This window comes from Paralichthys olivaceus, chromosome 13 (genome assembly GCF_024713975.1).
Source record: "Paralichthys olivaceus isolate ysfri-2021 chromosome 13, ASM2471397v2, whole genome shotgun sequence".
Classification (NCBI taxonomy): domain Eukaryota; kingdom Metazoa; phylum Chordata; class Actinopteri; order Pleuronectiformes; family Paralichthyidae; genus Paralichthys; species Paralichthys olivaceus.
In genome coordinates this window covers 6,670,559-6,684,057 of record NC_091105.1, presented here as the reverse complement: position 1 = coordinate 6,684,057, position 13,499 = coordinate 6,670,559, and the positions used below count along the sequence as shown (strand labels likewise).

Here is a 13,499-nt window from a genome sequence, read left to right as displayed (position 1 = left end):
ACCTTTAAAAAGAAGAGTTCCCAGCAGATGACCAAACTGTATTTCAAATAATCTTTTAATATTGTCAAAAATAAAATAGACGAAAATAAATCAAGTACTTATGTTTCCAGGCTTTAAAATTACAAAATGCTTTACAGTGGACACGGGGAGGGAGAAAATACATAAAACAAATATTTAGTTACTGCTTACAACGACTCTGAAAATCTTCCGCTTGCAAATTAGCAGAAGCAATTCTGTGAATACTGAACACGTAAACTAAACTTGAAACCATATGTTTTCAACTAAACAGAAAAGGAACTGTGGGTGTTGGTGGTTTTGGTTAAAGTTAAGAATTTATTTCAGCTGATATTCAAAAAAGGAACCACCATGAATGGGAAGGTGTCTAATCGTCACTGTCCGTTGATTTGAAATGGTCTTCGTCGATGGTGGAAAAGATGTGACCTTCATTGCTAAGAAATTCCACTGCTTGCCTGTTAAAAGACAAAAAGAAATATGAATTGTACTTTTGCAGCACAAAATTGAATCATGAAGAAGTACAACTGGTTGTAGCCATGTTTACCCAGAAGATAATTTTCAGTGAGCGATGATAAGTTAGTGAGACATTTTTTAAGTTAGGAGGGGAACTCCATTTGGTCAAAACAAGGGTAGAGAAAACCTTCGACATTCTTAAAAAAAGGCCAAGAAGAGGAACAGGTAAAACATGAATAAGGATAAAATGAACTTTTCTTACTTGATAACAGTCAGACTTATTCCACTGAGTCTCTGCTTCAGGTCCTGGAGGCTGATGCCCTGCGGCTCTGGGCAGCTTCTTATCAAACTCAGCACCTTGAGGTCATGAACAGTGACATCGAAACATGTGAACAGTTTCAATCTACAAGAAAAGCTACTTCGCTACTTCACCACTTCTCTTTGCGGAAGTATTATTAGAAGGGCCAGTAATGATAATGTACATCCTGTGTAAGTGAAACTCAACACACACATGAACAGTTGTAAGTTTCAGTCTATAAAAAACACTAAACTATAAAATCTTTACTGCAGATAAAACAGGTAGGATGAACACAAAGTTTTCCAAATTAACTCTGCACCATGGACTGTTTATAAAAAGCTCTGCACAAATTCCAGGTTTTTATATATTTGAGTTTGGGTTCTTGTCCGTCTAATCGACATAACAATGGAGACATAATGTTTCAAAGAAGTGTATTCTATACATCTAATATTAATCTGTCATTTAGGTTTACCTGATTCTGGTTCCCGCTCAACCCGTTCTTAGTCATGTCGTTGGCGCCAGTGTAGCCCCCACCCATTCCTCCCATGCCCCCCTTGTTGCCCATGTCTGGCCTCATCATGGGTGTGACGTTACTGCTCATTCCTCCTCCGACACTCTTCTGAAGGAGAAATGGAAATAAAATAAATTCCAGGTAATAGGAAAAGGTGACATTTCCAAACATGGAGGCAAGAAAAGCAAATTTTTGTTTAACAACCAACAGTAACGGATGTTGGGATTTATGCTTATTTTCTCTCACCATGGTCTGAGGTTTGCTTAGCGCCATGTGTGCTTGTACAACCTCCAACATGTGCGAGGTGATTTCATTCATGTCCTCTAGGGGTCTGACGCTGAACGCCACAACAGACCTGTGGTTCTGTGACAGGAAGACAACACCCACACCCTCAGTACAACAGCACATAGCACAGCAAAAAACAAAAACACAAAACCCCCCATCAGAAAACCACATATGCTATATAGGCTGTGAATGTGAACACCAGAGTACAGCTGCTCAGCAATAAACCATACATTTATTAATCTCTAAACTTTAATTTCATAGGGTCATGACTCCTTGCAGGAGATCATAGAGCTAATGCTACATCCACAATAATCCATTTTAGTTTTTAGACGCATTTCTGTTGCTATGTTGGTGGCTGCTGATACAATACAACAGAGCTTTTGAGCATCAACTGAGAATCTTTGGAAATGCCACTGGTCCGGTTTTAATTTGAAATCTCGAGGGCTGTGCGAAAGTCTGGAAGGACACAAATGGAGACATTTGGAAACAAAAGAGGTGAGTTCTGATATAGTGTTAAAACTAAGACGAATGTAGGACTTTAAACTCACCTGAAAGGAGCGCAGATTTCCAGAAACTTTGACGTACGTGCCTGGGGGCAGCACAGTGCTGTCCACACCAGCATCCTGAACAATAATATGGAGAATATGGTTAGGGTTGGAGTCTTGTAATGTCCCAAACAAATGATTACTTTAATTAACTATTATTATTAATTACTTATGATTATTGCAAAACGTCATTCACGATATTTAGTCTAGTTCTTGATCTTAAATGTGTTCATCTAATAAAGTTGCTAGTCTAAAAAGTTCTCTGAACTATCTCGTAATATAATCAGAGGAGCTCATATCCAAAAATAAAAGAATCCCCACAAACCTCTGTGTCAACCCACTGCTTCACGTCCATGGGAGCGCCCGTCATGTCATCGACTTTGTACTGGATGTTGGTCATGGATTTGTCCGTGCTCCTGATGACACCCACGAAGGTAACCTGTGACACATGAACTGTGAGCAGAGCAACTGGGAAAGTTCAATGACTACATGTGTAACAATTTGTTTTGTTGCTTAAGTATATGCAGCATAAAACAAGGTGTATTTACACAATGAGTTGAACAATGCAAAGTTATTTCCATGTTATTTCCCTTCGGCTTACCTGTGCAACTTCCACATCTCCCACTCTGAACGATTCATCCGCCTGGGAAGCAGACATCAGCTGAGACACGGTGCAGGGGATTATCTGATTTGCACGAGTTCTCTGTAAAACAAACACACACACACACCGTTACAGCTGTGTATTACAAACATGAATTAATTACTATCCAGGGAACACGGACAGAGAATGACCACAAAGCAAGATGCTGCGAAGAGATACAAAATGAGCACAAACAAAACCTGTCTGTCATGCCTGAACAGAGGCCAGCTGCAGAGTAAACGCATTAAGGGATTTACCCTTTGAAAAACAAAAAAAGACCAGCAGATATCCTGCTATTAACATCAGTTTATGTGAGCTGAACTTCACCAGTCAACCTACAGTCAGTGTTTGCATCCCCACACAGGAACGTTCATGATTCAAGATGCTTCATTGTCATGTATGCACAGATGACCATTATCACAACACAATGTGAAGAAGGGGGTTAAACGTTATGATTTAATGATGAACCAAATATATTCATAACAGGAAAGTGCAACATAACAGAGAGGGCCCAACACGTTTTAGTCTTTAAGATTCTTTTTGTTTTGTACTGCAATAAAACTTGTTGTTTATCTTTTGTGTTGTCCTGTCTGTTGTGTGGTTCTGAGCCAAGCAAAATGCATAATCTCGATAAGGTAAGTGAACAAGGGGGAAATGTGGTTGTATACATTTATATAACAATATGTATAATGTATAAAATAAACATATTATATACAGGTTTGTTAGTGTGCACTGTCATGTCATCTACTGTTGATGCTCAGCACACTTGTGTGTCTGTGAATCATGATTCCAGGGAGTAACGTGTAGTACTGCAGTACTGACCCCTTTCTTCTCTCCTCCCTGGGAGAGAGAAGGTGATGCGAAGCCTCCCGGAGACTGAGTGTAACCTCCACCCACACTGGACTCGTTGTATCCTCCTGGAGACAAAGACACGAGACTTCACATGGGACACCACACAACACTTTGCTAACCAGCGTCCAGCTAACGTTAGCCGGTGTCGACAACACAGCGTCCACGAGCCGGTGTGAACATCGAACTCACCCTGGTTCCACATGTTGTCGCCTTGTGTTAAAGTTAGTAAAACCTGATGTGAGACAATAAGACGAGCGGAGTCAACAGCAGCGAGCAGACCCTTCTCAAAACTTCCTGGTGGGATCCCGCGAAAAACTCTACCTACGGCGCATGCGCGGTGAAGGAGTCCCGCGAAATGTCCTGATTTGCGGAGCGTTTTCCCCCCGATGTTGTCTTGCCAGGTGGTTTTTATTCTCCCGTGTCGTGTGTTTTTATCGACTCCAACCCTCAGCAATGACCACACACACGCTACGTCTTTCTATTCACCAGACAACTGAGTCAGTGTCGTTTATTAAAGAAGGTGCAGAGCGTTGGTTACAGTACCTGAAAGACAAAACTCGGGAGGTGCAAGATCAAAAATCCAGTACACCGGGACAATCAAGGTTTCGCTGCCTTCAAGATCTGTGGGAAATATGTGAACTGACAATCTGTTGTCATAGACAAAATGTTTAATAGGAGAACAATAATATCCTCAAGCAACGTTCAACTTCACCAATAGATATCACTAAATTCGACACACTGAATCTTTAATTCATTTTACTGAATATTTATGTTGCTATTATTATCTATTTAGTGATTTTTTTTTTCTTCAGATTTATTTTATTTCATCTTTTACAAACTTTCTGAAACTACACAGTGGAATTGGAGAATGTTGACCTAAACTCTCTTTTATTCTGCATCTAATTTTCTTTATTTAACAATAACTACATTCAAATGAACCCTCACCGTGTGTCGGATATGTTGTCAAATTCAAATTAAATGTATCAAAACAGTATACAATTATATGTTAGTTTCAGAATGAACAGAGAAGTGAACATAAGGTGGTTACACAATACAATGTTCTGGTCCAGTGCAACAAAAAACACATTATCCATTGGCCCTCAGTGCTCCTCTGCTGTGCTGTCATTTTATGAAAAGTAATTTAGGGATCAGGAAAGGGAAGCACCAACATCCCCTGAAAGCAGCACAGAAACCACAAGTCCTGTTTCGTCTTATGTTATATTCAGTGTGACATTTAAAAATGGAAACATGAACAACCAGATGACAGAAAATAGACAAATGCATCCACTAAGCTTGAAGTGTACATGTAACTGAGGGCATCAGTTAAAATAGTTCCTTCTGATTTTATCTTAAGCCCGCATAAAAATAGTTCCAATGGAGGGATTTGGTGAGTATCTGCTGTCTTATTATGGTATTCTCAAATCTGTCGCCTACAAAGAGTTCTTTCATCAGTCTACCAGTTGTGTTACAATACAACTTAGTTTTGTTCTGGGCTTGCAGCCAAAACTCTGTTAATAAAGTGACGCTGCTTCTCCTTTTAAATCAGAAAAATGCACATTGACTTTTGAACTTTTTTATTATAGGTCTGGTGAAGCCCATATTAGGCTATCTGAGGTTTTATAATTGAAATTATTAACATCAGCTAGGGAACCAAATATAAAGATATGGGAAACATTGAAGCCTAACACGCGTCATGATGATCTGTATCTTATCTCGCTTCGACCTTTTATAGACTTACCTCTCAAACCTGGTCTTAACCTCCGTCGGATGCTTGTTTTCTTCAAAGAGCTCAACATGTCGGTGGTGAAGCTGATCCTGTCTTATCTGCTGTTCAAAGAGGCTCATGCGCTGTCAGGTGAGAAGCAGCACCAGAATAACCATCCTGTATCAATATAGCTACTTGAAATGTATCTTGAAATGCACCATCCAGGATCAACTCAACGGTTTTTATTTTTATCCAGGGAACTTCTGGCACATCACAGATCTGCATTGGGACTACACGTTCAACCTGAGCAATGACCCTGAACTTGTGTGCAACTCAAGCAGCAATCGACCCGCAACCAATGCTGGGAAGTATGGAGACTATGTTTGTGACTCACCACTGCATCTTATCAACTCCTCTGTGTATGCCATGAAGGATATTCTACCAGACCCGGACTTCATCGTGTGGACAGGGTATGTACTGACTGGATCATTATGAATACTGCTGGTTTGTATAAAGTCCCAAGTCCACTTTCATAATCATGGTGTTTAGACCTCCGCTATGAAATGTCCTGCGTTAGGGTCACAGCTTGGCCCCAAGCAGCAACAGAATACATCAATTATAAGCATTATTCCTGCTCTTTAAATAATCTGTGTTTTGCTCCTCAGAGATAACACACCACATGTACCCAATAAATACCTGGATGAAAAGAAAGTGCTGCACATTATCAGCCGCCTCACTCACATTATAAAACAGGTCTTTCCACGTAAGTTTCAAGTCAAGAGACGTTGAGTTTTAAAGGAGAAAACAACAACATTGAATTTTTTCAGTATTGATTAACTAAAATTAATGATGGAAGTTCTTCGTTCCTTAGACACTAAAGTGTACTCCGCCCTGGGAAACCATGACTACCACCAAAAGAACCAGCTTCCCACATTCTCTAACAACATCTATAACCAGACAGCAGAAATGTGGCAGGACTGGTTGGATCCTGAGTCCCAAGAAACATTTAGAAAAGGTGAGTAGAGCTGGTGCTTACAAATGGACAGTTGCTCTCCAATTAATCTAATCACACTTAAGGCACGTGTCCGAGTGCGTTTTCTGTAATATTATGTCTGTACAGGTGGATATTACACAGAAAGGTTGCTGAATCGAACAGGGTTCAGGATGCTGGTCCTCAACACTAACCTCTATTATGACCAAAACAAGGAGACCGTGGGTATGGAAGATCCAGCGGACCAGTTCAATTGGGCTGATCGTATTCTTACAGAGGCCGCCAACAACAAAGAGAAGGTAAAGCTTTGTGTCTGTCCATGCTTTTTAACAGGGATTTAATTGTATTTGAAATTAGGGGGCACACTATTTTACCACCTTTAAGTGGTTTTAATTCAGCCAAAATAAGTGATAAACCATTCAGTGTATTATGAGTAATTCTTTCCTCTTTTCAATGCTGGTTACCAGGGTAAACAAAAAAGTACTTTCAGTCTGAATAACTTGTACTATGAGTAATAAAAAATTAGGTTTTGAAAGGGCACTGTCTGGAATTAAGCTCCAGCCCATTTCAACCCAAGCCTTGTAAAAAAAAGGTGGATCAGTTTAAACACTAGAGCTCATACAGTTACATCAGATCATTTTTACCAACTCTACATTGGTTTCTCTGCCAGGTTTACATCATTGGCCACGTCCCCCCAGGTTTCTTTGAGAAGAAGAGATTTAAGCCGTGGTTCACGTCTGAATTCAACCAGGTATACTTGGAGTTAATTCAGAGGCATCATTCTGTCATCCTCGGGCAGTTCTTTGGCCATCACCACACAGACAGTTTCCGCATGTTCTACAGCTCAGAGGGTAAAGTCTTACTATTATGATATTACCACTCCGCCCCTTGTTTTGCATCAGTGCTGAATGAGTCGACTGGGATGCTTGGATGATTTTTTTTCTGTGACCTGTGGGGACCCTGCATTCATACTGTACATTTGTGATATAATGTAAATCAGCATGGATTCCTGTTTTTCTTTATACAGAGCCACGCTCTCCTATCAGTACCATGTTCCTCAGCCCAGGGGTCACACCGTGGAAAACAACACTTCCTGGAGTCGAGGATGGCGCAAACAACCCTGGGATTCGTGTCTTTGAATATGACACCCAAACACTCCTGGTCAAAGTAGGTTCATGTCATTGTGTGTAACCTCCATTTGAATATCTTTAGAAACTTTTCTAAGGTGCAGTATACAGCCTAAATCTACTTTAAAAAGATATGCAACCCTCCATTCAAAAGCTTTCAACGATCATTGTTGTGGTTTCTGAACCATTTGTCTGAACACGTTCAGGATGTGGTGACTTATTATCTGAACCTGACTCATGCTAATGGAGCACGTGGGCGCTGGGAGAAAGAGTACCGCCTTACAGAGAGCTTCAGAGTGCCGGACGCCTCCCCAGCTTCCATGCACCAGGTCCTGGAGCGCATAGCTAACAACCGCTGCTACCTGCAGAAGTACTACGAGTTCAACTCTGTCAGTTATGACCTGACAGAGTGTGACAGCGACTGCCGCATTGACCACGTTTGTGCAGCCAGAGAGGTGGACTTTGAGAAGTACGAATGCTGCCTGCAAAAAGAAGGTGCCGCTGCTATTCAGAGTGGGATTCTGCCACTCATCTCTGTGGCTGTAAGTCTGGTGTTGGCCAGTCGGTAATGATGGTCGTCACCTATCACAGAGGATGTTTAAAATATATTATTGATGCCTCAGGATGTTTTTGGATCAGAAAAGACTTTAATTCAAGATCAAGAGCTGTATATATTGTGGCCATGGACATGTTTGCTTTTAAACAGTCAGGACAATTTCATATCTCATTAAATTATATGACATCCATAGTTTGACTGAATCATTCACTACATGTAGTGAAGCAAGGAAAAACAAAACAACCTTTGGCTTTAGCTTTAGGTGCAGCCTCTTTGATGTGGTTTATTGGTGCTTGTTGGACACTTCATTTCCAGTCAAACACTTGAGGTCGTCCTGTGGCTCAGGAGGCTGAAGTACATACAACACATTGACTATGATGTTCTGGAGCAAATCCAGATGTTCTATTACCCTGTGATTGCCTCTCAAACTCTACTGTTTTTACTCAATAAACCCAGAAATCAAATTCAGTTGTATGAATGTTGTTTTCCACGGAAAGAATAAACACACTTGTAATATCAGAAATTTCACAATAACTCTGTTGATAAATATTAATTGCACTTATTCAGGTCTGTGTCATTAAAATGTAATGTGATCTACTACTGATAAAGCTGCATTATCTAGGTTCTATAATGTTTCCTGGTATCTCATATCTCTATATAAAGTTTTAATGAGTTTTTGATTACTGCCAGTAAAGTGTCACTGCAGAACAGATGCTGGACTTTGAGCCTATCAAAGACACATTTATTGAGTTCTCTACATGCTGGAGCAGTGAATTTGACACATAAACTATACACTTCAGTTCATATACTGTGGTCTTGATAGTTTTTCTTGACAAGTCCGGTACGTTCAGATGATAAGAACCTGTTTAGCTGAAGTGAAAGGCTTCATAGATGCTTCAAGAGCTTTGCTGTAGTCTCGCAGTCCCACCTCTGTGCAGGCAGGAGCCGTTAGCTTTCCCTGCTGGATGAGGGAGCACAGTTCATCTACCATGGCTCTAAATGCTCGTTCATCTAAGGAGAAAGTTAGTAGAGTTTCTCATGAAATTAATTTAAAAAGAATCATTTGGTATCATTATCTAGCAAAGAGGTACTTCCATGCTGACCCACCTTTGGAGTGATCTCTTTTCCACTGTGTGACCCAAAACCCCCGAACCTTCACATCCTTGAAAATAAGAGCGCTCTGGAATGACAAAGTTAAGTTAGTGTGCGAAGAAATCTTGTCACTGTGAAATGTGATGTTAACTATGAGGATACACAGTTTCATCTCACCACAGGGACAGTAACCGGCTGTTTGGCCATCCCTCCATATGTCACCATGCAGCCTCCGATCCTGGAATAAAATCAAATTAATAATTTGGCATTTCATGATCAGCTGTCTCTGCAGTGTAAGGTTATTACATCATATCAAAGTTTATTCAGCATCCTCACTGTAGATGACGGAGTAGTTCTGTTGCACTCTTGCCTCCGACTCCATTTAACGCCAGTTTTGGCTTTGGATATGTCTTTAAAAGAAACATAGTATATTCAGACTGTGTTTATGCACCGACAAGAACAACCACAGCAAAATAACATCATAAATAATATGTATGAAGTCGTCTTAGAGCCACAGACCTTGAAGAGTTCCTTCAACTCAGGCCGCCTCAGTGCCTCTTCTTTGATCACGTGAGTTGCTCCGATGGCCTTCAACCTATCACTGAGCTGTGTGAACTCTGGCCTTTGAAAGTGACACAATGAGAAGGTTCATTACAGTAGTGAAAAAAAACCCTCTCTGTTATTAGATTTCGAGCAGTATGACTGAGTTAACCTGTCTCGGACGACATTGATTGTGTTCACTCCTCTTGCAGCAGCAATCTGTATGACAGCCTGCCCGACTCCACTGTTAGCTGCATTCTGGATCACTGTGTCACCTGAAAATAGGGAAGTGTTCAAAATAAGTAGCTGTAATCAACATCTACTTCTGCTTCTCAGTAGAGTGCATACCTCGGCCAAGGCCCTACAGTCCCCTTATGAAACAAGATCAAGATCAATGTTCTTGAATAAATAATATTCTCTGAGAAATCAAAGGAAATGTGTATGTGTGACTAAAAAATAATGTGTGTGGATCTGTTAACCTGGCTTAAGATCTTCAAAGTCAGACAGCATCCTGAAGGCAGTGCAGGGGTTTACCCCCAGCGTGGCGGCAGACAGCAGGGGAATGTCATTTGGGAGCGAGATGACATCATCTTCAGCGAACACTGCCTCTGTCCTCCACATACCTGCTCATAAAAATAAGCACACAGTTAATGTTGGGGGACATAATTGGGACAGTGTGGTCTTGTAATCCAAACAGAAATTTACCTAGACCAGCATCTCTTGGGATGACCCAGTCTCCCATTTTGAGAGATGTGACCTGGCTGCCCACTTCTACGACTTGGGCCACACCTTCGTTGCCTCCAACAGCTGGGAGGTCAGGCAGGATGGCATAAGTACCTAGGGAACACTGTCAGATAAAATACTGATCTTCACAGCAAACAGAACATAAATGCTTTTTTTTTGTTTCTTATGTTCCTCTTGGTATATAGCTGCTTTTAAATTAGGCAATAATGAGTGTTGTTCTCTGGAGTGCATGTAACTATCTACTGGATTACCTTGAATCATGTTGATGTCAGATGGGTTGATGGGGGCTGCCAGGATTTTAACCAGGACATCCTTTGCACCTATGGGTGGCAGATCTATATCTTCCAACCTGGCAACCAGAAAAAAACTCAAAGTCTCTATCTGCCTTATGAATACATAAATCAAATTAAAATTAAAAAGGGAACAAAAATTCTGCTGAAATGTATCATGGACACTCATAAACTATTACATGATTATAGTCAACAACAGTATGAGAAGTATATTATTTATATGTTAACCTAACATTTATAGTCATAGATGAACCAAATAATAACAACAGGCACTAGTGCTGAAAAGATTGATTGATTTATTGATTAGATAATTAGTAAACAGAGAAATAATCCCCAAAAAGAAAAAACAAATACTTTTTTCAGCTTTAATTTAATTTGCAGCACTTCGTGACTATTTTATAAAAATAATTGCAAAGTGATCATCACTGGGCTTCTAACTTTACAAAAAACAGTCATCAACACTATAAAATAAAACAAATTGTTTGTCAAAGCCCTCATCCAGATTTGATGAAGAAAAGCAGTAGGTCTCATCTTTGTTTCACATCGGGCAGTAATGGTTGAAGGGAACAAAATGCAGAAGGGAAACTGACCCTGTCAACACTTTTAGAAAACTGTAGTGACTTGGCTTGGTAACCGGAGGGTGGCCGGTTCAAGTCCAGCATGGACGGAAGCTGAAGTGGTGCCAGTTCACCTCCTGGGCACTGCCGAGGTGCCCTTGAGCAAGGCACCGAACCCCCCAATTGCTCCCCAGGCGCCTTCATGGCTGCCCACTGTTCCGTGTGTGGTCACTGTGTGGATTGTGTTCCGTGATGGGTTTAATACAGAGGTCAAATTTCCCCATGTTTGCATGTTGCATGCTGTGTGTGGGACCATAAAGAGGAATCGTAATCTTAAAAGACGAAAAGCAAAAAATAACATTAGAAAATAAGTAAGGAAAGAAATAAAGGAATATACATTATGTTTTAATCAACAACTGAGAGAAACAGTTTATTTTAGTTTTGTTTTCTTCCAATCGACTGCTCCATACTCCAGTCCTGAAGGTGGCGGTATTGCACCGACAAGCTAACCGCCAATAAACACCAGAAGAAGAAAGGAAGCGGTGACCCTAACCTGGACCAGCGACTCAAAGGTGAGAATAATGTTTAACAGAAAAATTTAGAACAACTTTTTACAGGTTTAGAGAAAACACTCAAATGATGGCGACGAATTCGTTATTGAGACAAATGTGCGTTTGGTGAACCACCTGCTCCACAGACTTAATACAAACTCAGAATAAAAACTTAGAATTTAATTGAGTTTAAATTAAAACTTACTGAACGACTTGAGAAGGGTCCCCGTGTTTCCTGTACTGAAGAGCTGAGTGTTTTGCTGCTGAGTGGCTGGAGTGACAGGCGTTAGCATTAGCCGTTAGCTTTGGCAGAGCAGCGCCTCTCCTGCAGATCGTCCGGCTTCCGGAACAAACCGAGCGAAGCCGCGGCCACATCCCGACACACGTCACTTCACAACGGAAGAAAAACTAGCCCCACTACGCGGCGATATTCGTCATGAGAGCTGCGAGTGTTGCTAGCGCTCCTCTCACTGCGCGGCCATGTTGAATGAGGTTGTGTGATATAAACAGAGAACAGCGACCTCTGTGGAGAGACACGGTACTGCACCACTATGAGCTCTGTTTTGTACCAGGGGAAAAAAGAGGAATTGGTTCTGGAGATGCTTCTTCATTTCATGTTTTGGATTATTGTTGTGAAGTTCTCATATCCCTTTCAGTCAAATCAAAACAGAAACAAAAACAATTTCTCGACACATGGAAAAGCAAAAATAACAGTTGAATGAAATGTTTCACATTCATTTTTAACTATTACACAGATCCGCGTAGATACACCAAGTAAATACAGCTAACATAAAAAGTTACAATTAACATCAACATACATTTTCTTTATGAAAGAAAATTCTTCATTTAATTCCATCAAGAGTATTAATAGTTCCAAGAGTGCTGGAAGAATTGCTTTGCACACATAAAGTGGATGTGAATTCACATTTACTCACCTATTTACAGCAATTGATTTTTACTTAAAGCCTACTTAGATGAAAAAAATGTGTGCATATTTAATTCCATTGTGTGAAGTCCTGCATGAAAACATGTTTTAGTTTCTATTACTTCTGTGCTTGTACTTGAGAAAACTTGTATGAGTATTTTTATGTTGTATTATTGATTTTAAGTTAAAATTCCCAAAGTATTTCTTCATTGGCAAAACATAAAAGTGAGTGAGTTGAAAACAAATATGACAACATGACAAACACACATGGATATTGACATTTATTAGGAAATGGAGCAAATCTTTACACATAAACATAGTCACAGTAATACTTTGAAAAGCCTACATGCTGCTCATCATTGACAAACTAGCCATTAAATTGCCTGAGATCGAGGTAATTGTAGGTTTATGGCAGTAAACACTGATACATTTATCAGTAACAAATGCACGTTGGAAGTAGCTCAAGCCATTTACCTGATAAAATACAACACCACAAATTAAATGGCTGATGGTCACAAACAAGAAGTACTACGAAAAGCATGAGGTGCTGCAAACGATACCCTGAGCAGTCTTACAGGTTTTAGGATTTTTTAAAGGTATATCTAACCCATCTAACACCCGACAATCAAATCACAATAACACACCAATGAGGGGTCAAACAGGCTTGTTGCAATCAGAACGTCTTTCGTGGACTTCGGTTTTCAAATGATACATTGAAAACATCTACGTACAGCAGAATATTGCAAACATTACAATTCAACACTTTCATTCGACCTTTATCTTAATAGTGAATGTCGGAATCACAGACTAAGAGTTTAACAG

At 40.2% G+C, this 13,499-nt stretch overlaps 3 protein-coding genes across 5 annotated transcripts; 1 reads left to right on the top strand and 2 right to left on the bottom strand.

The window, feature by feature from the left end:
- Window positions 1-37: 37 nt before the first annotated feature.
- rpa2 (replication protein A2) lies at window positions 38-4,770 on the bottom strand. 2 transcript variants are annotated; one of them, XM_020092759.2, is made up of 9 exons: window positions 3,789-4,770; window positions 3,570-3,664; window positions 2,709-2,810; window positions 2,433-2,546; window positions 2,111-2,185; window positions 1,524-1,640; window positions 1,239-1,385; window positions 731-825; window positions 38-470 (listed from the first exon to the last, which is right to left on the bottom strand). In XM_020092759.2, the coding sequence occupies exons 1-9, from the start codon at window positions 3,799-3,801 to the stop codon at window positions 383-385; spliced, it is 846 nt and encodes a 281-aa protein (XP_019948318.1). In that variant the 5' UTR covers window positions 3,802-4,770; the 3' UTR covers window positions 38-382. The 2 variants fall into 2 exon arrangements, with proteins under 2 accessions (XP_019948318.1, XP_019948319.1); XM_020092760.2 differs by having other exon boundaries at window positions 1,239-1,382.
- On the top strand, window positions 4,738-8,442 carry smpdl3b (sphingomyelin phosphodiesterase acid like 3B). Of its 2 annotated transcripts, none has more exons than XM_020092752.2 (9): window positions 4,738-4,986; window positions 5,332-5,454; window positions 5,561-5,774; window positions 5,970-6,067; window positions 6,176-6,319; window positions 6,425-6,594; window positions 6,966-7,146; window positions 7,323-7,462; window positions 7,629-8,442. In XM_020092752.2, the coding sequence occupies exons 1-9, from the start codon at window positions 4,974-4,976 to the stop codon at window positions 7,989-7,991; spliced, it is 1,446 nt and encodes a 481-aa protein (XP_019948311.2). In that variant the 5' UTR covers window positions 4,738-4,973; the 3' UTR covers window positions 7,992-8,442. The 2 variants fall into 2 exon arrangements, with proteins under 2 accessions (XP_019948311.2, XP_019948312.1); XM_020092753.2 differs by having other exon boundaries at window positions 4,849-4,986; window positions 5,386-5,454.
- Window positions 8,224-12,289, bottom strand: mecr (mitochondrial trans-2-enoyl-CoA reductase). The gene is made up of 10 exons (XM_069537447.1): window positions 11,958-12,289; window positions 10,606-10,703; window positions 10,316-10,447; window positions 10,090-10,233; window positions 9,783-9,885; window positions 9,590-9,692; window positions 9,407-9,480; window positions 9,248-9,308; window positions 9,086-9,158; window positions 8,224-8,989 (listed from the first exon to the last, which is right to left on the bottom strand). The coding sequence occupies exons 1-10, from the start codon at window positions 12,125-12,127 to the stop codon at window positions 8,826-8,828; spliced, it is 1,122 nt and encodes a 373-aa protein (XP_069393548.1). The 5' UTR covers window positions 12,128-12,289; the 3' UTR covers window positions 8,224-8,825.
- Between the last annotated feature and the right edge of the window lie 1,210 nt (window positions 12,290-13,499).